The sequence below is a fragment of the Cyprinodon variegatus genome, unplaced genomic scaffold (genome assembly GCF_000732505.1).
Source record: "Cyprinodon variegatus isolate N-32 unplaced genomic scaffold, C_variegatus-1.0 Scaffold484, whole genome shotgun sequence".
Lineage (NCBI taxonomy): Eukaryota > Metazoa > Chordata > Actinopteri > Cyprinodontiformes > Cyprinodontidae > Cyprinodon > Cyprinodon variegatus.
Window position 1 is genome coordinate 634,049 of NW_015150937.1, and position 25,841 is coordinate 659,889.

Consider the following 25,841-nt stretch of genomic DNA (forward strand, 5'->3'; position numbering starts at 1 on the left):
CAGTCCCTGATGTTTCCTTTTTCTGCTTTAACTGTATAAACTACGGCATCCTAGAAAGGAGGCATTAGGAAAAAAAAGATTTTCCCTTCATTAAAAATCTTCAACAATTTAAAAGAAGCTGAAAGACGTCTCCACCAATAATCCTCATTTGCTTTAACTTTGGAGAAAGTAAAAAGCAGATATGAGAAAACAAGAATTGCCAAAGTGAAAGTGTCCCAAAAAGCAGCGTGGTAAATATCCAAACACCAAAGTATTAGCTGATCTTTGTATCTCCAGCAGAGCTAAATGATTTCAAAGAAATAACTAAAGTAGTGAAAAAAACCTTTGGACCTAGGGAATTCAACAACAGAAGGTAGGTGTGGCGGGCCGTGCCAAGGTGCTTTCTGTACCTCCCCCCAGTGCTCTCTTCCTGTAGGTAAATGCAGCCAATGAATGAAGCCAGTCTTTGTGAGAGGGGAAAAAGAACTGAAAAAAGAAAGGAGCAGCGATTGAAAGCCGAGTTGGTGAAAGAATGGATAGCAGCCTGGTGAAGCTCTTCTGTTTGGACAGAAGCCCATCCTCTTGTCTGAAAAGAGGGTTGGAGAGATTGAGAAGAGAGAAGGCAGAGAGAAAGAGAGCATGTAGGAACACCATGTATGGTCATTCTGACATGCTGCCCTATAGACGGATCCAAATGAGGACATACTGACCACAAAGCTTTCTGTAACGATAAGAGCTATCAATCCATCTATCTATCCATCCATCTGTCCCTGTGTCAGTACACTGAATCAGGGTACACGGTTGGGTACACACCGTCTGTTTTCCAAGTAAACAAAATAATCAGTCTGAGTCAAACTGTGAAACTTTTTTCTGCTTGTTTTCCAGATCATACTGCAGAGTAAAAAAAAAGAGTATCCTGGTGTTTTGAAACCATACTGCCAACTTTTTAGAGGTCAAAGCATTGCAGAATAATACATACTAAACCTCTGGATACCTTTGGTGCAGAATAAGGAAGTAGAATCTATAAGTGCACTGGCACCACCATGTGGTTAAAGCAAGAATTGCTTAACCAAAGCATAGCAACTCAGCTCTTATACAGCACTCAGGTTATATATGAAAACATGTTGTTCATATATAAGTGGGAGTTTTATACATTGCTAAGTTTGGCATGATGAGACACACAAACAACTACATGGACCGGAGTCTTAGTTTTGGTGTTTCAACTCTTTTGCAAACAAGTGCTAAAGCATCATTTCTAAACTGTCTCTTTTAAGGAGCCACTCTGATGATGTATGATTTTTTCACTGCAAAAAAATAAAATCTAAATAAGTCATTTTTTCTTAAAATAAGTGAATTTTTTCTTGAATTAAGGATTGAAGTGAGACACTTTGCCAATGGAACAAGACAATTTACACTTTAAACAAGAAAAAAACTATTGCATTGTCTTATTTCAAGTGCATAATAGCTAGATACCTTATTTAAAGACTAAAAACACTAATTCCATTGGAAAATCATCCACCTGCAATTACCTGCTCAAATTAAGGGTAAATACACTTAATTTAAGACATTTGTACTCATTTTGAGGTCATTTTTGCAGTGGTCCTAACTGGGCAGAAGATAAGGTAAAATAACGTGAGGTTTATCTTAAGAAAGCCCTGTCATCCATAAGCACGGTAAAACCGACAGGTTCTCAGTCTATTGCAGAGCAACACAGAAACACACAGAATAGGAAACCGCGTGCACACATAGTCACACGAATGAGCAATCTAGGGTCAGCAAGCATCACCCATGTTTTAGCACTGCGGGAGGAGTAAGAATTGGTTATCTTCAGCAAAATATGAGGCAAAAACACATGCAAGCACATGAGGAACATGGAAACACCATGCAGAAATATTTTAGGCCAGGATTCAAACCAAGAATCTTCTTGCTGCAGGGAAACAGAACTAAAAGCTGTGCCACCATACTGCCGATTTATAACAACCAAAATTCTAATTGATTATTTTTTTCTGAAACAGGCAATATGACTTTCACTACAATATGTTACCGTTTTAAAAGTGCTATCTATTACTCTTGTTTAATTTATTTACATTCTTACATATAAACTGAGCCACATTCTAAATAATCAACTGCTAAGTTGAGAAACCTTTTTCTGGTTAAAATGTAGAATTTTACTCAAATTTCTTTGTTCTGCTCCTAATAGAGCACCACCAATAGAGCCTACAGCTTAATTTTTTGTTTTTCTGACTGGAATAGTATCTGATATTTATTATATTATATTTTTAATTTTTTGACTGGTGTACAGCAACATGTGGGGGAAAGGGCGTTCTGTATTACTTAAATTACCATACAGCCTTAGAAAACTCAAGCTCCTACATTGCGTCCTGTTAAAAGGGCAATAAACCATGGGGACTGAAGATTTATAGCCTTAATATGCCTTAATAATTACATGTGTTTACTTTTTGACACTAGGGCTGATTAAAAATACTGCCTGGTCTTTTCTAAGATGAAGAGTTACCACTCCCCGTAAACATTTACTACTAGCATGTTTACAAGACGTAAGAAATTTCAACCTAAGCTTTGCACCTAAACTGCTATTTACTCATAAACTTAAAGTAACCGTGGTACATTGTTTAGCAGATGGCTCAGCCGTTTATTAGGTCAGACATGGTCCGATGGCTATGGTTTTAAAATTAAATCTAGATCAGCGCTTTTCATTGCAAATACAAAAATGATCTCCAACAAGAAGCACAACATCTAATCTCTAACATAAAAGCTATAAATAGGCCAGATATCAGTTGCAGAAATACAGGATGGAAGGATTTTCATTACTGAAAGAAGGAAGATTTCCTGGTTTGAACTAAACAGGTTAAAACCCCTATTTTTTTTTTTTTTTTTTTAGCATGGCTGAAGTTAAGAGGTTAGATAAACATGACTGAACATGCATAAGGTTTTATTTTGTTTTTATTAACAAACTATCATCACATCTGCTTTCATGTTGAAAGCAAAAGAAGGATTGGCTGATGGATGGCAATCAGATCAGTAAAGAGATTGGGAAAAAGCATGCTGAGAAGGAATTTAACTCACAACCTTTTTTTCCCTCCAAACTAAATCTGTTCCATTTTTCCACATATTTTTTTATTATTTTTTCCACATTTTCCCACACGCTCATCAGTGGGGTGATGTGATGTCACATATTGATTAAAGGCTTTTTGACTCAAAATCTCAAAATAAAAACAGACTTTCAATGCTTTGTTATACTAATAGTATTATGATTTATACAAATAAGTCACTAGCCTTAGTGACAGAAAGCTATTTTAGCAAAAAATATCTCTATTTCTCAAGATGCGTTGCATGTGATAATGTGTTTAATAGCACAACAAAAGGTTGAAGTTGATATATTTCCAATCAGGATAATAACCAAAGTAATATGAGGCCTGCCTACTAAATTACAATCAATCTAAATGGTATTAGCTCCTAAATGGTATAAGCACATTTTACAGACGTTAGCACTTCTAGGTGATTAAATCAATTTGGAAGTGATATTACTGCCTGTATGGAAACATAAACAGCCATGCACCCCAGATTTGTGGGGGAGGAGGAAAATAGAAAGAGCAAAAGTATATTTGTTGGACTGATACCAAGAAACCAAAATTAGCTTTTGACTAAAAACAATATGGAAATTGATTAAAATGACTAAAATAAACAGGGAAAACAAGCAGTATTATTTTTAATCATCAGATTGAACTTCTGTGTCTTTAAGACCTATATAAGTGGAAATGACTGAAACATCTACCAAGACGGTTGGTATGATTCACTATAAAAGATGGCAGGTGTGAACTCAAGAAGACTGGGTGTCAGTTGGATTATACTAAATAAAAGTCACACTATACGTCACACCTTTTGAATTAGAATATGGTTTAAGGTGAGGCTTTTTTGTCATTGCTTTAGAAAAATAAAATTTTTAATCTGTTGCATTTTGTTACATTTTATTATATGTGTTATATTTTATTATAATAAAAAACTGAAATGTTAGAACTGTAAATATACAGTCTATATATGTTTATATTACCTTTTTTTATGTATTTTTTACTGTTTACAAGGCTGCACTTTACAAAAAATGAAATCGTCTAGAGAGCTGTTCTTAAAGAAATGTCTTTTTGTTTCCACTTGTGTATACAAAATGACTAAATAAATCTGTCTATTATTCTATTATTAAGCACGCTTGTTATTATTATAAGAACATTATTGTATTTTTTGGGGTCTTATTCAATATTCTGATATTTAACACCATATTTTCATTAGCTGTAAGTGGAAAATCATACTAATTAACAAAAAATAAGAGCTTACAAACCTCCGTCTTCATAAAATACAAAAATATGTGTTTTACAAATTAAATTTAGTTACTTAAATAAATCAACTTTTCAATAATTCTCTGATTCACTGAATGTGACAGTATAGTTTCTTCCAAAAGCATTTAATCAGGGATGAGTACACATATTCAATAGCCTCTTGTAGCTTAAGAGTAACAATTACTGCTTGTAACTGTGAGTAAAAACTTCAATTCCCAGCCAACCTTGACTTCCATCTATAAAACGAATTCCTGTTTCACAGCAGAAGATATCAATACAGGCAATTTCATGCAACACAGCTTCCATATATCAGTCACATTTACACCCTGACACAAACACATTTCCTCAGGGTAAATTCCACTTATCGGTACTGTGTTCCTAGACAATAACCTGAACCATAAAGCACAACTAGTACTGATCACTACTTAACCTCATAAGTACAAACGGCAGCACGCCTCGGATGCTGCAGCTTCTTTCGCTCAGTCATGTTCAAGCAAGAATAACAAGTATTTTTTTTTTCTTGTGCAACAGGAATGACAGAGTATCTGCAGGTAAAGGTGTGTGTCTGTGAGACTGCCAGGTTGACATAATTCAGCGGTGAAACAACCACATCTGCTGTTTCTACTCTCAACCTCACCCTTTCTTCATTATTAAACAATTAATCATGCTGTAGGCAGGGAACTTCTTTTAGATTCTGAAGCAGTTTGGTGAAGTTTTTTTTCTTCCCACAACATGAAGAGAAGAAAAACTGGTAAAGGCTGGAACAAGTGCTTAGCACTGATTGACCATAAACAGGTCTTTTGATTCTAGCCGCAACATTTTCTTCATCAATGCATATTTAAGAGATCTAGGTCATCTTTTGTCATGCTATACATCTTGGCTATGCAAATGTCAACGATCAGTTCTGCTGCTAAAATTAAGACTTTTTTTTGTTTATTTTTAGAACACCACATATCGGTGAGTTCAAGTCAGGATGGGATAATTTGCATGACTTCCAGTTGAACTGAGTCATGTGCTGTGTGGTTTAAATGAACAAAGGCAACAAGGGCAAGCTGAAGACTTTTAGTGTAGCAGCTACGTGTATAAGTAAGGCAGGAGGAAAATTATCTCACAGCATCGGGGAATTTTACGGAGACAATTCGATAACATCATCCAGTCAGGTAAAAGTTTTCTATCTAAGGAAAAAAAAAAAACAGCTTATTGCATCCATTCTTTGACTTTGTAGGATTCGCTCTTCCTGGATCAGGCTATGGTAGACATTCGCTTGCATTTTGTCGTTCACATTGAAATGCATGCAGCAACAGTGGAGAGGAAAAACAGGAAGAAACCTCCAGCAGAACCGGGCTCAGTGTGAGCGGCCTTCTGCTGGGGTTAAAGGAGACAGAAGGCAGACACACAAGAGGAACATAGAAGCACTGATTCATACTTTCATATTTAGAAAAGGTGATGGTAAACTAGCTCCAAAGGTGGCTCTGTTAACAGTGAACAGGTCAAACAGCTGATATCCATCCATTCCAGGTGCAGGACAGAGAAAAAACTTTTCCACTATGCAGTAAAGTCCTGTATTTCATCTAGCCGGTGCAAGAAAAGGGATACACTTTTTACTACATGCTTATCATGATAATTCTGGTTTGAATTTCGTCCTCGAATCAAATGGTTTGACATAACAAAACAACTTGAAACTCTTTGTTTACAAAAATATGTAAAAAGCCTTAATGTAAGCAGATATTTAGTTCCAGTAGTATGTTCGAACACTGAAAAATCCAGCCTTTGATTTGAGTAAATGTATATATGCAATGTGAAGAAATAATGGTTTTATATAAAAACCTCAGTGGCACATTAGTCTCCTTTAACATTTCACTACTTTGGAGCATATATATTCTCTATTTTTATGGTAGACACCACTACACTTTTATGTATTTTTAAACTCTTTAGGATACTGTGAACTGCAACAACCCAGAGTCTTTAGAGGAGAAACAGGCCCAAAGCATCACAGATCCCCAACATACTTTTTCATACACTTTTTCCAATTATTCATCGTCCTTTACCTTCCGATCCCTCCTGGAGTGTCTGAGATTCTAGTGTTAAATCTGACCAAAGTAAATGGTTCCACCTAAAGTCCTACAAGGGAAGAGTAATCTTTATGTTTACTTTTGTGATGTTACATAAAGGTTCTACCTTCCTTAGATCTTTCCCAGACTACTCATTAGCATGTAGATGGTGTCTAATGGTTGCTATGGAGACTTACTGATGCCAAGATGTTGTTTATGATATTTCATCTCCAAAGAACAAACAGATCTAAACCAATGGTTGAATTGTTGACATTTATCAGTGATATTCTGCTCCTACAGTAAAAACTGAAAAATTTCAAGTTTTTTTGCACATATTTTAATTTCTCTAGTACTTGTTGGTTAAAAAGAAATAAGGTTTACTGATTACCTCGTTGTCTTCTTCAACATCAAGTTCCATTTCTGCTTCAGTCTTAATGTTTTCCTCCTCTGCTTCCTCTTCCTCCTCCTCTTCTTCCTCCTCCTCTTCTTCTTCTTCTTCTTTCTCATCCTCCTCCGTCATTATCTCTATGGACTTGATCTGTTCCTCCATGGGCCTCTCTACCTCCTCATCCCCACCTATGTCCACCAACAACCCCTCTATCATTTCATTCTCTGGGCTCTCCTGGGTTGGACTGGACACCAGCTGTTTGTCGACCTTCTGCGGTTCATATTCTCTCAGAGGTTCCAATGGTTCAGTGTCGAAGGAGACCAGCGCGTTATCATTCAAAGGTTTGGCCGTCCAGGCGCTGACGGGAGCAGTTTCCAGCCTAGGCTGAGGAGTCCATCTTTTAGGTTTGACAGAAAAGTCGTCGTAGACAACGTCGAGCAGAGGGTTCTGGACTGAGAAGTCATCGTAGACGATGTCGATGAGGGACTCTGTGTTCTCGGAGGTGTTTGATGAGGGGGAGAACGGGGGCTCGGATTTTTGAGACAAATCTTCTGTGCCAAAATTGATGAGATTTTCTGCCCCCTTTTCATTCTCTTCCTCTGTTCTCAGCCTTTTACTCTGCTCCTCTGCTTGTTGTCTTTCCAGGTCCTCTTGCATCTTTCTCCTCAGTTCTTCTGCCCTCTCTTTTTCTATCTGTATCTTTCTATCCTCTGCCCTTTTCCTTTCTTCCTCTTTTTCTTGATGCATCTTCCTCTCCAGCTCTCTTCGTTTTCTCTCCTCATCCTCCCGTTTCAGCCTCTGCTCCTCTTCCAGCCTCCTGATCCTCTCCTCCTCAGCCTCCTTTCTTAACTTCTGTTCTTCCAGCTCTTCCTGTCTGAGTCTCTCCTCCTCTTCCTGTCTCTGTCTCATTATCTCCGACTCCTTCATTTGCTTTTCCTCAAGTTCTCTTCTATTTCTCTCCTCCTCCTCTTGCTTCCTAAGCCTCTCTATCTCCTCCTCCTTTTCCTTTCTCAGCATCATCAACTCCCACTGCTTCTTTCTTTGCTCCTCAAGCTTCCTTCTTTTTATCTCCTCTTCCTCTTTCAGCTTCCTGGCCTTCTCCTCTTCCTCCTGTCTTAACTCTTCTTTTTCGAGCTCTTCTTGCCTTAGTCTCTCCTCCTCCTCTTCCTCCTTCCTCTGCCTAATCAGATCCAACTCCTTCAATCTTTGCTCCTCAAGTTTCCTTCTGTTTATCTCCTCCTCCTCTTTCAGTTTCCTAATCTTCTCCCTTTCCTCTTCCTCCTGTCTTAACTTTTGATTTTCCAGCTGCTTTTGTCTGAGTCTCTCCTCCTCCTCCTGTTTTTTCCTCTTCATCAGCTCTAACTCCTGCTCTCTTTCTTCCTTTTCCAGTTTCTGTTTCTTGCGTCTCTCCTCCTCTTCCCTTTGCATCTGTCTCTCTCTTTCCTGCCTCATTGTAGATTCCTCCTCTTCCAGCCTCAACCTTTCCCTCTCTATTTCCTCCTCTAACTCTTTCTGTCTTAGCAGCTCCATTTGCCTTTCTTTTTCAATCTTTTCTTCTCTTAGTCTTTCCATTTCTCTTCTCTCTTCCTCTAACCTTTCTCTCTCCAGTTCTCTCTGTCTTGCTTCCTCTTTCTCCCTCGCTTCTTCCTCTTCTGTTCTTTTTTGCTCCTCTTCCAGCTCAAGTCTGCCCTGTAAACCCTCCTCTTCCTTCTGCATTTGTTCAAACCTCATCCTCTGGAGAATGCCAACTGTTCTGTAGACGGGTATCGGAACGACGGCCTCCTCTTCCTTCTTGCTTTCAACCTCAGCATCCTTGCTTTGCTTTTCATCTTCACTGGATTCAGGGTCTGGACTCAGCATCACTGGAGGTCCACCGTCATCTGCCACCACAGTTCCAAAGCGAACAGAGCGGCGTTTGGCTTTCTTCTTCTTCTTCAGCGCACTGTCAGAGGTCAAGTCCTTTTTATCAGCAGCAGCAACATGGTTCTTCTGCAGCCCGACATCATCTTCCTTTGGTTTGTCAGTCACTGATGCTGCATCGGTTGCATTTTCTAAGGATTTATTGTCCGTTCTCGACTCCTTTTGTGGTTCAGTTTGACTCTCTGAAGATGCAGAAACTGTCGACTGGGTGGGCGTCTCTTCTTCTGCACAAACCTCCACTTCTGGTTTTTCAGGCAATTTCTCAGCTTCACGTTCAAAGCTGCAGAAGACACATATTTTGTTCATTTGTTGTGGAAATAAACAGCTTAAGAAATAATCATGGTAGATAATGAAATTAGCTTAGTGAACTAATTATTTTTTAGTATTGCTTAAACACTCAACTCGATTCACTGCACCAAATTTCCAAAGGTGGGTTAATCCACTTTTACTGGATTAAGATCTTTTTGGGCAAAACCAGAATCCTTTTATCTATTCAAAGAGAAATTAAAACATTTTCTGTAAAAATTCTGCTAACTCTTTTTTTTTTGGCCATGAAGCACCTATGAAATATATGTTGAACCACACAAAACTGACCTACAGACAAACTAACAAACAAAAGGTCACAAATTGAAAACACTAATTGTCACTTATGATTGTCATTTATGTCTATTGATGTGACAACAAACAATAACCAGTTTATGGTGCAAACATGTCGGTTGGAGATTCAAGAAAACAACAGATACAAAATACAAAGGCAAGAGCGTACGAGGAAGAGGAGAGGGCAAAGGTATACCAAGATAATAATAATAATAATAATAGTGTAATTTAGATAAATAATGTATCATTCCAAATGCTGGATGAATAATCAGACACTAATGGCTGGCTTTGGGTAAAGTTGAGTTCTTCAAAGTGATGATGAATTATACAACGAAATCCATTCCTTACAAAAGGTTACAAAAACTTTATTTAAAAAATGTTTTGTTTTAACAGCTTTATAGAAATAAATGTTTTTTTTTAATGGGTTCAAAAAGTTGTGAAAAAAACTGTAACTTCTAAAAAGCATAATAAAAAGCAGATTTAAAAAAAGAAATACTTCTAATACTTCGAAAATCACCCAGTAAATTATTTAAACTGATAGCATACAGTGTTTGTAATTTTATTCTAATTACAAAGAGAGAAAAACTTAACTTTTCCCTTTCAAGCATAAATCAAAGCTGTTCTTTTTTCAGGTTGAATACCGATTTATTTCTTCAAGACTTGAGAAAAAAATAAAAATAAAAAATCAGGTGTTTTTCAGTAATTCCTGAAAGATTAATACATCCAGGATTAAAGATATGCCTAAAATCCTGCTAATATTTGAGTAAATGACTTAAAGCAAGTTCTAATATGAACAAATGTTAACAACAACATGAACTGAGAGAATAAGAACCAAAACAGAAATTCCTGTTCCCAAAAGCATCAAGTGAACTCTGGTAATATTTGCAGGTCAGATACTAAATGTAAAGAGAGGATTTTAGAGTCGTAAAAGACAAACACTGAGCTGTATCACCACACTGAGGAAGTATTTTGATTTTAGGTTTCCAGCGAGGAATGACTTTGTAAATTTCCAACCAGGAACAGATGTACCCTGCACTGAAAGACTAAATTTACAAGATGTCCATCTAGGACTAATAACTATGGTGCGAGTATCACACTGAGAGTATGTTTAGCCTGCAGAGGTAATGATTCATGGGAACGTCTGATGTAATACTGGGGATAAAAAAGTATGATTAACTCAGTCTGGAGCACCGGTAATGACCCTGAGTTGTTTGATTATCTTTTAACGTGTATTTAAAAAAAAAATATTTTTATCATGCTTTTTAGATTTTCTATCCATTTCCCTATTAATGATTTCCTTCTCAGTGCAAGTTTGTGTTTTGTTCTTTATTTTTTTACCCTAACTAATTAGACTCCCTCCTTGAGCTACTCTGTCTTCCTCCTTACGTCAGCGGCAGCCCCTTTTCCTATCTACTTGCTATTTTTCTACCATCTCTAGGTGAGTAAGATCACTTGTTCATATTGTTCTATGCTAGATTCTTTGTTTGACTGACATTCCATGCCAGGTCCATTTCCATGCTTTAAGCCCTGTTCTCCAAAAACAAGACAATTTCACCATTCTGTAAAATTGTAAAAATTATTCAAATCTCTCCTGGAGAAATGTAAACCTATCACCAGAACTATATCAGTTGTGCATGAAAGCTTTCACTTTATGTTTGGTCTGATCTGTGACTAAACACAAAACATCTTTGAATCTTTACAGAAAGCTGCATAACTTGTTCCTGTTTTACCTGAAACCTTAGAAGAATGAAGGAAGTTAAAAGCGGCTCAACAAATAGTTTAGTAACACAATAAAAAAGAAACACAGGTTCAAATGTTAGATCATTCAACAAAGATGCTAAAGATGATTGCCTGGAAAATGTATGCTATTCCTTTAAAAACATAAGCTCTATTTTGCTTTAACCTTGGATATCCATAAACTAGAGTTTTTAGTCCAAAATATGCTATTCAATTGGTTAAACTTCCTTTTGTGCTTACTGTGAGCAATATTCTTCATACATCTTACAGGATAACATCTGAAGTTGTGGTGTAACTTGTAAAGACTCTTGTAAAGCCAATAATCATATCTGCTAAAGGGAAGTTTGAACAATTCTTTATAAAAATGAACAAATAAATGGTTCAACTGGATCCTTAGGAGAAATTCCAGGATGGTACAGAGGAGGAGAGGTAATTTGTTATCATATGGTAGAGATGAGGTGGATTAAATGGTTGGGATGGTGTAGGGGAAATGAAAGTGGTGTTCCAAGAAGGAAAGGTGAGTATACCAACAGAGGCTGAAATCAAAATGTGGCAGTAGCAGTGCATGATGATCATAGTTTCCTTAATGTTCCTTCCAAAGGAAGATGCAAGAAACAGACTCTGATGTATCGTCTGGGAAAGTACCAGATGTAGAAAGTAGATGAAGGAACCTGGAACCCAAGAATCCTCCAGACCACGAATCTCCCACTCCTGAAGATATACAACATGATGGGGGGTAAAAAAAGATATTCCTAAAGTAATCGGGTGAGTAAATTGGGTTTGGATGGAGGCCACAAGGAGCTGGAAAGAAGTGACCTAATTTGAAAAATACATGAAAAATGGGGTGGAGATAAAGGTCTGATGGAAGTGTATGATAAACAGTGCACACAGGGATGGCAGTGAATCTAAAATGGACCTAAGAGTCTGGTGGACAGTTTTCTGAAGCAGGATTTTAGAGTAATAGTGTGCCCAAATAAATAATTCAATTTTTTATTATTCACATCACAGTTAGTAGAACAAAACAACTACAATGCAAGAGGGTAACAAGAGGGTAAAAACAGGATGGTGGCATGTATGTACAGATGTGCTTTTATTCTAATGAGTGAAAAGTAGTAGGCAGGTTATAAAGTGCAAAAGCCACAATTGTTCTAGCAGAGACAAGTCTGGCTGAGAGGTTTTCATTGTGTTCAACAGACAGCATGGGGAAACAAACAATCTTTCTGTCTGTTTACTTTTGACATGAGCACTCTGCAGTGCTACCCTGGAGATAAGAGTGAACAGCCAGTATGTGTAGCACTGGCAGAGATGTTTGATCTGTGTTGGTACAGGCCATGGGTAAAAACAGTCCTTAAGATCCTCTGTTTTGTGCTATCTCTATAGTTATGCTGCTATAGGCTTAGACTTCTGGAGGACATAGGGACCCCTATGTCATCATTCTGCTTTACTCTATCTCTATTCTCTCACTCTGCAGAATCTGTTAGTTTAATCTCGATTGTTATGCTCTCTCTGCTTTTTCTCATAGTAGCTTCATCTGGTCTGTTCCTGTTTGGCTGTGAATCCATCCTAGAGAGAAATATCAGCTGTACTGCTGCCATCAACACCTTTGTTCATAGATGTTGGAGATCAGCCCATTTTTTAGTGTAGTCCTGTTTCTCTGACTGTGACTGGCTGGATGTGCTTTCTTCATCCTCAGACATGGGAGTTGGTTGGAGCTTGTATGCCTGGCTGTGTTTCCTGGATGGGGCTGCTTTTACAGCTGCTTTTTCTGCTATCTCTGCTTCTGTCTCTTTAACCCCAGTCAGCCCTGGCAGATGGTGGCTCACACTGAACCTGGTTCTGCTGGAGCTTTCTTCCTGTTAAAAGGGAGTTTTTCCTTTCCACTGTCGCTACAAGTATGCTTAGTGTGAGGGATTGCATTAGCGTCAATGAGTTGAATCAATGAATTGGGCTCAAGTCTTGTTTGTTTTTGTACGGGTGATGTTGCTCCCCTGCTTCACTCACTGCTTCTGGTCAGTCAGAAAGATGGTGATCCACTAACAGATGGATGCTGGCACTATAAGCTCGATGAGCCTGTAGTGGAGGATTTCTGAGATGATGGCAACGAAGGTTGATTTGAGGTCGACAAACAGAATCCAGGCTTATGTTCCTGGGTAGTGGAGATGGTGCAGGATGAAGTGTTGGCTCAGATTGACTGCTGCCCTGTTTGCATGGTATGCAAACTTCAGGCGGTCCAGCGACAGGCCTGTAAAATCCTTCAGATGCTTCAACATCAGGCATTCAAAGGATTTCATGACCAAAGACGTCAAAGCAAAAGACTTGTCATTAAGTCCTGTGATGGCACAAGTCTTAGGGACAGAGGCCAAAGGGGACAGAGAGAGCCACTTTCAAATTATTTGTTTTAAAAGCATTTCAAAAAACCGTACAGAGTTTGAGTTAACGCTTTTTGCTGCTTGTCTAATAAAAGCCTGTGCTGCCATTGTTTCTTTTGTTCATAGATGTGTTATCTTCTCTGGGTATACAGTTAGTATTGCAAAGATTACATGCTTTCCTGTTAGGAAATTAGCTCTTAATCTCCTAAATAGGTCACTAATTTCAAAAATGTGTAATTCTGCTTAATCACATGATTGGTATATAACCACTTGTTCAAGAGAAACTGAGAGCACGAGTTAGGCTGATCTTTGATAAACACTATTGGGAGTTTGCACTAAAGATAATTGATATTAGGGAGCGGTCTGAATAACACTCTGGTTAATTTCCCTTTTAGGATGAGCTAGGAGGCAGGATGAGGATGAAAGAGGGAACCTGAAGAAAATACTGCTTTTATTTTTTGTCCAACAGTTTGAGAAGCTTTAGGAAAATGGCTTTTAAGTCAACATATGTGGAACAGCTACAGACTAAAATCCTACAAAATAAAAAAAAAAAAAACCTAGGATGCATCAAAGCAGTTTTATTAAGCATAGAGTTGGGGCAATCTTGAACTGATTTAAATCTTCCCAGGATCTGCCTTCAATTGTCTACTTTTAAAAACTGTGAAGCTATGAAGTTTTGGGACGATTTTTAAGGTTCCCACTTTTTCTACCTAAAAATTTGTGACTTCCAGTAGTCTTTAAAATGCCAACTTCACATGGGTTTAATGTTCTTTTAGACTTTTGGAAAAGACAAAGACATATTGTCTAGACAGACATAGAAAAACATATTTTTAAAAATCATTAATTCAACACTGAATGAACACCTGAAAAAAGGTGGTCAGACCAAAAGGCATGAAAAGGTACTTGAAGCAGCAATCTGGGTTTTACATGCGAGTTTCCCACTTGATGCTTTATCTGATGCATGATATACATGATTAAAACCTTTTTTTTTTTTTTTTTTCAAAATGGTGGTCCCCTATTGTGGAGATGAGTTGAATGGTGTAATTATTTAGACAATAATAAGACTGAAGCCTCTTTATTTGAGTGTCTAGACTTTTTTCTTCAACAAAGAAAACGGCCATCCCTAAAACAGTAAATGAAGGTAGAACAATGCCTCCATATAAGGACTTAATGATGTACTTCTCTATCTCTATGGTTACCTAATCTGAGACCAAAAGATACAAATGGCATGATGGAAGCAGAACATCAGGAAAGAGTTTAATTACACAATCATTAATAAATAACTGCCGAAGGTCATGGCATTTAGAGGGAATGCTTGGATAAAAGATAACAGCTCACACATCGGGATAAACATTGGGAACTCCATGACTTAATATAATATCTGGACCAATTTCTGTGGGAGCTATAGGAGCAAAGGACGACCGAAAACAATTTGGGAGTTCCTGGTTGAAACTGAAAAAAAAAGTTGGAACAAAACTCAATGTGGAATCTATCTCTGGGAAACCTCCTTATTTTTAAGATCCTCCAGATTGATTAATTGACTGATTGATTGACTTTATTGATCTCACAGTGGAGAAATTTACTAAGGTTTAAGGGGCTAAAGCTGGGGACACACCCTACAATCAGGGGAGGTACACACACTCTAATTTTCATATTTTACGAGATTTTTTTGTACTGCCCTTTTTTTGTCCTCAGTTTTTTAGGGGCTAGTGATTAGGTTTTGAACTGAAGTGTGATCAGAGGAGTGTGAACTAGGTATATGCTAAGATTAGGCATGTACTTAGAACGTAATAAAAACACGGATGTTCTCGCTCAGTTGCAAGAACAAGTACAAACAGTCACACCAACCTTCACATTGCCCTCCAGATATCATAGAAGTATAAATATTTGACAGAAAATACAGAGTATTACATCAAACTACCTAACATTTTTCTAGCTGCCTCCTTGTTTGGACTTGAAATTTAATTTGTAGATGTAATGCCTTAAATTGCACCATGTCCTGACATATTAACTTATACCTATCTAACCTTTATAAACTCATGACAGATACTGGGAGACATTGAGGATAGAGCAAGCTACTGCCAAGTGAGAAAACCCTTTCCAATGTCCTAAAATATCCCTGCTGAAGGAGAATAAATTCCTAAACTCTCAAGACAGAAACAGTTCCAGACTTGCACTCTTCTCAAGGTATTCACAGCAACAAAATACAAAAAAACACTGAATAATTCATTTAAGAGAACTAATGGTTAACAACAGGGTATGGATTCCTTCAAAAATATAAAGTTTGCTTAAACTCTAAGCTATAGAAAATATATATTAGAATTGAAATGTATTCAGATTTATTCAATTGGTTAATGAATTCTGTCTGATTTCTGGCTTTAAAAGATGATCATAAATCAAACACTTCGAGTTAAACAGTGATGGTGTTCATAGTTTAAGTGACTTATGGCAGTTAATCACCCTTTATACGTCAACACTGAAATAAACTTCCTGCTTGATTGCCCCCGCAGGAAAAGTTTATTTTCCTTTAATTCATGTCTAGTCTTGCACCCAAACCTATAAGTGCAGTGAGAACAGAAGACCGTACTCACCTCTTGGAGCGAGCTCTAGCTGTAGGCGTACTCTTTTTTTCAACCTTCTGATCCTCCGGACCTGTTTCTGCCACCCAGTTTTTGATCTGCTTCTTCACAACTTGGGTCCCATTAGGAATTTCTGGCTCATCTCTTTTGGTTGTGACCTCTGGCTTTGACACAGACTCAAACAAGAGACTGATTCTCTTTTTAATGCTGTTTCCACCAGTAAAATCCTCCTTTGGTGCATCGGGATCACTCTCTCTGACCGGAGGCTCTGGTGTTGTCTGACTGTGTTGTGTTTCAGAGGATTCTGGTTTATAAGGCTCATCTTTGGCAATAGGTTTAGGAATGGCTTTCATAGGTTGGGGAGGCTTAGGGACCCCACCTGACTCAAACTTTGAGGTGAGCTCTTTAGGGAGACGCTTCCGTGTGCTTCCCTGCTGGCATACTGGACTGTTTGCTCCAGAACTGTTATTGCTCGTCTCCACCATCTTCTGGTCAAAAGAAACTGGAGTATCACTCTGTGGTTCCTCTCCATTGTTCTTCTCCACATTAGCAGCAACAGCCTCTTTGGGTTTTTGGTGGTTTGTTTGGATGACACTGTCTTTCTGGACTGTTGGTGACTTGGGTTCCTCTTTAGGCGGAGCTGCTTTAGTGTCTGGATTCAGTGCACCTGTCTCAGAACCAAGACCATTCTCTTTCTGTGGAGGTGCAGCACTTGTTTTTGTTTCCTCTGGTTTAGATTTAGGTGGCACTTTTGCAGATGGAGCTTTGGGAGCTGAGGCTGAAGTAGGTTGAGGCAGTTTCTTAGCAGGAGTGGTCACAGCTGTGGATGGGTGACTTTTTGTCTCTGGTTTTTGGGCCTGAGGTTTTTGTGACTTGGGTGTAGTTGCAGCTTTGGGAGCAGCCTTTGGAGCACTGAAGGAGCGAATTGTGCTGTTATTTTGCAGAGAGAAAGGCTTGGGGGCGAGACTGGGTTTTGGGGGCAGAGCTGGCTTTTTTCTAGGCAGGCCTCCACTCTGGGAGGCCTCAACGGTGCTCTCCATAGCTTAGTGCCTAACAAAGAAAAGGAGAGAAGAAGAGTTACTTTAGAGTAATCCACACAGTGCCTTGATCAGGTCTTCACACATACAGAACTTTTAAACATTTTTGATAAAATCCCAACTAAAGTTGGGAGTAAATGTAAATGACAGGAACATTTTCAAACTGTTTAAGAAATTTGGGTCTACCCTTCACATACCTCATCCAAAATAGTTAAGTTATCCTGCGATATTTTCTTTATTTACTCTGTTATAGGTTTAGGCTGCTGGAGGACATAGGGATCACTTTTCATCCTTCTGCTACATCTCTATTCTCCCATTCTACAGTATTTGTTAGTACTACACATAACTTTATGTTTTATCTGATTTTTCTTCTCATATTAGCTTCATCTGGTCTGTTCCTCTTCAGCTATGACACCATTTTGGAGAGACCAAGCAGCTGGGCAACTGCCATCAAAATCCTTGTTTATAAATGGTGGAGTTTGGCCTGTTTTTCAGTGCAGTAATGGTTCTTTCACTGTGACCAACTATATGAGCTCCATTTCATCCTCTGACATGACAACTGGCTCAAAGCTTGTCTGCCTAACTGCGTCTTGCCTGGACTGGGCCACCTGTGGATCTATTTAACAGTTACCTTTGGTATAACTGCTTCTTTTCGTATGTCTGCTTTTATCTCCAGGAACCTCAGCCTTGGCATAAGGGCACTCACACTGAGCCAGATGCTGCTGGAAATTGTTTTTCTCTAAAAAGAGATATTCCTCTCTGCATTCGCTATCTGCATGCTTGGTGTGAGGGATTACTGAAGAGTCAATTACAAAATGGACATTAAAATTGCCACCCCAAGTTCATTCAGGAGGAGCATATCTTGGAATTCAATGCCTGGATACAATCAGCTGGTTTTCCTTTATAGAAACCTTTAACCAGTTTGACTACATTTTCTCTGTAAAGAGCATTGAGTTGACATGTTCTGAATTGGCACAAAATAAATACACTGAACCGAATTGAATAGAAATTATGTCCCTGTATTTAGCTCTATCCATATTTCCAATACACCTGACCAGACTCCCTGTCCCTGGGGAAGACAAGCATCCCCACCATGTTTAACCAGTGGAATCGTGTTTAAAGGGTGACAGGCTGCATTAGTTTGTTACTAGACAAAGCACTCTGTATATGGACCAGGAAATTGGAGCCAGACCACCTGCTTCCAAATGTTCGCTATGTCCGCTATACCTAATGTGCCAAACTACAAGAGGATTTTTTTATGGCGACTCTTCCATAAAAGCCACATTTGCAGCATGCAAAATTAACTGCTGTGTAAACAGATTCTTCCCCTTGAGCTGTCTTTTTCTCAAGCTCCTCTCTTGCATAGTCTGTCAGTTTACGGGCAGACTAACCATCATCAGTCAAATATTCTCTGTATTTTTACACAATCAACTGAATGGTTCTGTGGGATGTTTAATGCATAATCATTCAAATCCAATTTTCTTCCATTCACTTAATGGGTTTTCTTACAGTAGCTCTGTATACATCCTGGACAGGTCAGCCGGTAATCACAGGGTAACAGAGAGACACACTTAACAAGCAACCATCCATGTGCACCTTCACACCGAAGACCAATCAAGAGAGACCAATTAGAAAGACCCCAGCACCTTCCTGCTGCCAGGCACCAGTGCAATATAAATGCACATTTCCAATTTCCATTCAAAATCATGTATCACTTACCTTCCACTTGACAGTTTGTCTCTACTTTATACTGATCTATTATACAGAATCCAAATTAAACACAATGAAGTCGTGCTTCTAATTCTTAAATAATGAAAGCGTCACAAGCAATTGTATTACACTGGAAATCTTCATTATGCCAAACAAAACGAGCTGGTTATGTTGCAACTAAGAGAATGAGGCTGGTCTGTCTGGATTTTTTTAAAGCACATTTCCTCCGAAAGGAATCAAGTAAAAGACGTCAATCACTCACTAAACAAACACCGAACTGTCTCAGTGCCCAGGTTCAACACTAGTCTCACTTTTGCTTTACATTCTCCTTCGGTTTCAGTAAGCTGTTAAGTTGTTTTTAAAGTAGTAAGAAAACAACTTCTTACTGGAAACTTTATCTTCCAAAGAAAACAATAAGCATCTTCCTCATAGATAGTCACTAGTGGAGGATGTGTGTGAAAGCAGGATTCCTGGCTTATTATTAACCTCTACATCTAGTAAACAACAGATATTATCAGATGTTTATTTACTCGAAAAAAATAAGGTGAGAAGCAATCTTTTCGTTTCATCAACTGACAACATTATTTCTACCTTGGAACAGCAAATCCATGTCATGGTAGAACGCCTTTTATATCCTAACATGTAAAATAGGCTTATTATTGAATGGTTTGTGAAAGGTGGAAACAAGAAAAGTAATGGTTACTGAAAAACTATAACTGGTTAAAAAAAAAAAGATATTTTGCTATAATTGAAAATGAATGGGTCCAAAGAAAGTAGGATGTCCTTTTTTTTTTTTTTTTTTTTTTTTTTTACACTCACCCCATCTTTAAGAAGAATAGGAACAGATCCGTATCCTCTGATCAGTTTGTATCTAAAGGCTGTGACCTTTAGATAGCGGACCAAATACTTTTTTTTTTATTGTGGCGGTAACTGTAATATAAAGACGGCAAAAAAACAACTCTGGGGATTGTTTCTTTTTTTCCCCATTTGGTTCCCTGATATATAAAAAAAAATAAGTAAAATCCATATATTTAAAAATTTGATCAAGTGGAGTTAGTTTACTGTGATAATATGAGCCTACTCTTCCATTACGATGCTTTCCTAATTAAGCTGCTGTTTAGAACTGTAAATTCACAGTCATATGTTTATATTACTGTTTTTATATATTTATCTATTTATTTTTACTATTTTTAAAGGCTGCACTTTTAAAAAAGATGAAATTGTCCAGAGAGCTGTTCCATACGAAGTTTCATTTTGTTTTACACTTGTGTAAACAAAATGACAAATAAAATCTGTCTAAGTCTATGTGGAGTTCCATTTTGTTAAAGAACAGCCATCTGCAGCTGATGTGCTGTTTTTCTTTGGTTAGAATAATCTAATATCTTTAAAGGGTTTAACGTTCTTTGATATAAACTGTTTTTTTAATTCTGTGAAATGATTTAATGTTGTTAAATATATTCAACTATCAAATGTTTACCCTGTAGACCAGGCATCCCCAAAGTCTGTCCTCGAGGGCCGCTGTCCTGCAGGTTTTAGAGGTTTCGCCGCTTTAGCACAGCTGATTCTGATGATTGCATATCAGCAAAAGCCTGTTAATCAACTGTCAATGTAAATCAGCTGTGCTGGAGCAGGGAAACCTCTAAAACCTGCACGACAGCGGCCTTCGAGGACAGACTTTGGGAATGCCTGCTGTAGACCATTGTGACCCACAACCTCCTGGTGTCAGCTGCAAACCCGAGGATGTACAGAGATACTAACCTGGCATAAATCACGAATCACCAGCGGAATGAACGCAAAACAAAAATGAGAGCTGAGTTTGGCCTAGCTGTAACAAAGAACTAACTAATTTGCTATGAAAGGTAATCAAAATAAATATATTATCAATATCAAAATATTATATTCCAAATATTATTTGAAAAAATTACAATAGCAGCACTTTAATCAAATATGGGAATGATTATGTTGGTTGTAATGAACCTGTATTTTATTCACTGTCACAAAGTTGCTACTGCAATATTTTAGGGCTGAAACTAACGATCATTTTGCAAATTGATTAATCTATTGATTATTTTTCCGATAATCCTCCGATAGCAAAAGGTTCCTTGAAGGAGACTTTTTACAAATTAAACCAGGCGAAACTAAACCTTTTCCACATGAGGTGTTCTGAATAGCATACTGACAGAAAAAAAAAACCAAAATGTTTATATATATTTTTTTTACAATCTTTGTAAACTTACTGCTCTAATGCTACGTTCAGACAGCAGGTGCTGGAAGCAGCAACAAAGCTTCTGCTGCTTTATTTTTGATGCTTGTTTACATTACGATCAGACATCTTTGATACTCTTGAAGCGCGTCCAGTAAAGTGCATCCAGATGCTTCTGATGCTTATGCTGCTTCTGTGTTCATGGCAGAGAGCGGCTTTGCTATATTTGCTGTTATCAGTGGGTAAAAAGTAGTTTTAATATGTTTTGATAAGTGAGAAAGTCCACCTGAAAACTAGTCAGTAGTCAGTTTATCAAGATTAAGATCCTGCCTTCAAATATTAATTGGCTGTCAGAGCAGCTCAGACCCCCACATACCAGCTGTGCTCTATCACTGGAAGAGCCTCTGGCCCGGTCGCCTCTTTGTGGTTTTCTGCTACTGTTCATGGCGGATGAAAGGTGTTTTTTTCATGTAAGTAATGCAAACTGCAGGCACCAGTATAATAAAATCGCACATATTTTGCCGGCAGGTTTCGCCATTTTAATTTAATTAAGGTCCTAATAAACTGTTTCAGAGATTGATTATAGTGATCAGCAGTGCTGTGTCTGTCTCCCTGCCAGCTCCCAGACCAGCTTCTCTGATTGGTTGATGTGGCGCATCGAGCAGCAAAAGTTCAAGTTTTCCAACTCCAGCATCTGCTACTTCTGCAGCGCGTCCCACACGTCAGATGTTCAAAAGCGCAAGGGCCGCTGCTCCTGCTGCTAAAAAAAAAGAAGCATTGCAGGACCTTTTGCTGTGCCTTGATTAGCGTCAACCATAGACTTTGCTTGCAAACCTCCTTCTGGTCCCTCTGCTGCTTGCGGTCTGAATGTAGCATTAATGGGTTTCTCTGTCAGCTAAAAGTGAGTATTTGAATAATGGATTAATCACAATTATTCTGTTTGTTTCAGCCCTACAATACTTCATGAGTTTACATGACAAGCTGTAAAATCCATACCTGATATAGGCTTCCAAGTTAGTGGAAGTTGCTCTGACTTTCAAAATATATCAGTAAGGTGCAGATAATTTGCACTGATGCCTGCAAACATTGAAAACAAGCTGTCAGTCATCACTCATGGGGATATGAAGATGTGGATCTTTATGTTGTGCAGCTCTAGCAGCAGGTAAACATTGATTTCTACCTGAGATTGGTTGAGATTTGCACGTAAAGTAAGTTGGAGAAACTCAACATTGTTACACAATAGTCACTGTCAGAAACCGGAGCAGGCAGTCCAGATGAGTCATCATATGAAGCTTGTAGAAAATACAGAACATCTACCTCTTCCCACAGCACAGAGATCGCTAATTTGACACCTAAACCGCCATGGGATGGTCAAAAGGGTGATCAGATTTAAACACGCTATGAGAAAAAAAAAACTGTCAGGGTTTGGTTAAGACTTGAGGACCCAAATGCAGAGGAAGGGAGGCAGAGGTGAGTTCTTGCAGTTTTAATTGAGTGTTCACAGGTAACAAAGGCAGGAATCCAACCTAAAAATGTAAAACAAACCAGAAATCAGGGCAAACAAGTAGGAGGAGGGTCAGATGAGGAACCAGCACTAAGGAACTGCACAGGGAGAGTATTTATGGCTGAAGAGAGGGTTAACGAGCTAATTGGGAGCAGGTGTGAACAGAGGCTTCCAGAAAGGAGCTAGGGAAAAGGAGACCAACACAAGAGGGCAACAGAGGGCAAGCAAAGAAAAACCTAAGAACCGCAATACAAACAAAAAACACAATAAAACTAGAAAATAAAAGAAAAACATGATTCAACGTGAAACTAAAAACTCAAAGAAAACTAAACAGAACAGGACCATGACAAAAATAAAGAATATTTGTAAGATAACTGTAATATTTCAGATTCTATTACACAATGCAGCATAGGGTGACCAGACTTCCTCTTTTTACCGGACATGTCCTACTTTTCATACCTAAACAATTGTCAGGGGGGATTTCAAAATTGTCTGGGATTTTGGTCGACTACAGTGCAGCAGAACCGAGCCGTCAGCACCGCGATGAAGTTGGTTATTGGATATTCAAACTCTGCGGCATCAGCTGGATTTAGCTCACGGTTGATCCGACTGAGGGACTCCGATGTTAGCCAGCGTCTCTCAGATGCTTCCTCCTCCCACACGCGGTGGTGCAATTAGGGACCATCAACAAATCTTTTAACCAAGCACTCTTGTGAAACCAGCTAAGACGAAGCTAATATAAAAATCATGCCAATAGATAACATATATGAGTACATTTGCTTTTATGCAATTTGAAGCTATTTTCAGTTTTTAGGATATTTCTAAAGACAAACGTTGGGACTTTTCTTCAATAGCTTGCAGGTGATGTGACCCACTGACTCCTAATCTATGTCAAATTGTTCTATTACTTTAGCCAGATGGGGCACACTCATTTTTATGCCCTTTAAAGCCTTTGTATATTATTGCCTTACCATGGTAAGGCAGGTGGGGGGAAGCATACCGTCACCGGGTCGGGTTCGGTCGCTCCGTCCCCACCTGGCTCGGGACCTGGACCAGTCAGTGGCTCAGCAACCTCCCCCCCACCAAAAAAAAAAGTATCCTTTTCAGAAACTCAAATCTGGTCACCCTACCACAGCACCAAATAAATCCATGTTTACGCTACATTGAAACTTTTCAACATCTGCAAAAAACAAAACAAAAAAAACACTCTGGGTCACACCTGCTGTTTTGACCCCAAACAATAGTGTACATGTGCACTGAGGGAGTTCCTGCTTGTCATATTAGGCATTATGTGGCTGGAACACAAAACAGCACTTTGGGTGTGCACTATATTGTGTAATGGGATCAGCCTGGTAGAAAGCCTAAACATACCACACACTGGGGGTAAATAAGAATAATGTGCCCTCTTTGTTTCTCCCACCTCATTAGGTTTCCTAACACTTCAACTCCCAGGCAACAAACTCTGTCCAGCAGATAAAAGCAGCTGTAGAGTTGATTTAATGGATTTCTCAGTGGAAAGCCCCCCTGCAGCTGCCTCTCTCTCACTCACAGGCCTTTAGGTTGCTTTATCTCTGTTTGTCTTTGCTGCCTGTCACTCTGCCAAGGCTGTGCTGCTCTGACTGCTTTAGTTTTCATGCTGAGTTGTTTTAGCTTCACTTCTCTGCCAGAGCTTTGCTTTTCAGGGTTCAAGCCTCAAATATCGCGATATTATAGTTGGTATTAAAATTTGACTCAATTTGCATTGTTGCTTTCTTGTTAAAGTTTATTAATAAGTTACAGATAAAAGCTGTGACTTAGCAGTCGTTGAACCAGTGTCCTCCAAAACGTGAGAAAATCGATGTAATTTTTCTTTTTTTACAGTTAATTGAAATAACACAGTTATAACCGGATTTAAGCCGAATAGCAGCAAAGAAGAGCACCTGTCTCCGTTTCTCATTCAAGATCACTGCAGGGATAAAGTTTGCTTTCTGTACCTCGTTTCTTCACGCCGTCATACAGGTGAACGCAGGGAGAGGGTTTGAAGAGTTTAAAGGAGCAAAGTATTCCTTCGGCTTCCCGTGAGAACCGCTCGCTGCTTACGTCGGACTGTTTCTTCTTTCATTTGTTTTGTTTGTCTTCTTTCAAGTCATTCACAGTGGGAAGAGCTACACCTCCACCCAGAAATACACGCCCAGACATCCTCAGCTCGAGCGTCTCTGACGTCAAGAGCCGAAGAAGCAACGCCAGGTAACCGGAAATTGTGTTCTATTTTTCAGAATATAAGTCCATAACCAGTGCTTTCAACTCTCAGACTCCATATTCCTAATTTCTCACACTAAAAAAAAATGACAGACATTAAAACTCAACTCAGTCTAGTTTAATAATCTCCCGTTGGAATTTAGGAGTAATTGAACCGACACAAATATTTTAATTCTTAAACTTCCAGGTTTCCCTCTCAAACTTTTATTTTATATTTCAAAAGATCAGCAACCAAAGAAAAGACCAACCACATTCAGAGAGGATGTGCAGAAAAACCTCATGTATCAAGGATTCATAGAGAAGAAACCACATGGATGTTTTTCCTTTATTATTACTTATCTTATTCGTTTATCTTTATTTTGGTACATTGAATATGTTTAAAAACTTTATTTCCATCTCACCTTCCAAACTGAAACACCCAGAGAAGTGCTGTCTCCTATCATGGTGAGTTTTTATTGAATCTACAGCCTCTTAGAAGGTCATAATTGTCAATTGTAAAAATGTAATATGAGAATTAGATTTTTAATGCTTGACCTATTACCAAATATTGATACACAATATATTTTGCATAGGTTTCATTGCACTGGTTCCTGTGCCAGTAATCCAGTAATAGTTTATTTGTTCCCCATTGTTTAATTTAATTGAAATGCAGATAATAATTAATGAGCAAAGTTGTGAAATTCATAGTTTAAAGTATATTTAAGATGCAAGTATTTTAGTAGGGCCCATAAAATAATGGATATTGTGAGAAAAATGTTCCACATAACTACAGACCACTTATTGTTACTAACATTTTACTGTACTATAAAAATTCCATATTTTGCCACTTTGTTTCAGTTAAATCCTTTGAAACCATCCGACCTATAGCTGCACCTATCCTCATCTAACCCTGACAGGATTTCCTGTCTAAACTTTCAAAATCTCACCCCAGGGTTTGGTGAAAAGTTGGCAGCCCTGTTATTGGTAGTATGGTTGTTGTTATTATTGTTGTTGTTATTGTTATACCAGTAAAGTTGTCCTATTTGTTTGTATGATATGTCGTTTATTAGAGATTCAAAACTTAAAAAGTGTTTGCACCATCCTGAGTAGATGATAGATAGATAGATAGATAGATAGATAGATAGATAGATAGATAGATAGATAGATAGATAGATAGATAGATAGATAGATAGATAGATAG

General features: G+C 38.3%; 1 protein-coding gene across 1 annotated transcript; it reads right to left on the minus strand.

Annotated features, from left to right (window-relative positions):
- Positions 1-6,634: 6,634 nt before the first annotated feature.
- LOC107094463 (golgin subfamily A member 6-like protein 22) lies at positions 6,635-24,573 on the minus strand. Its single transcript, XM_015390058.1, has 3 exons — positions 24,397-24,573; positions 15,982-17,019; positions 6,635-8,967 (listed from the first exon to the last, which is right to left on the minus strand). The coding sequence occupies exons 2-3, from the start codon at positions 17,007-17,009 to the stop codon at positions 6,726-6,728; spliced, it is 3,270 nt and encodes a 1,089-aa protein (XP_015245544.1). The 5' UTR covers positions 17,010-17,019; positions 24,397-24,573; the 3' UTR covers positions 6,635-6,725.
- Positions 24,574-25,841: the final 1,268 nt, after the last annotated feature.

What these genes read in the sequence shown, in the direction of transcription:
- LOC107094463 (XM_015390058.1), bottom strand. Translation starts at nt 17,009, where the DNA reads ATGGAGAGCACCGTTGAGGCCTCCCAGAGTGGAGGCCTGCCTAGAAAA. An exon ending in GCTAGAGCTCGCTCCAAGAG is followed by an intron (nt 8,968 to 15,981) that starts GTGAGTACGGTC and finishes TGTCTTCTGCAG; the next exon opens with CTTTGAACGTGAAGCTGAGA.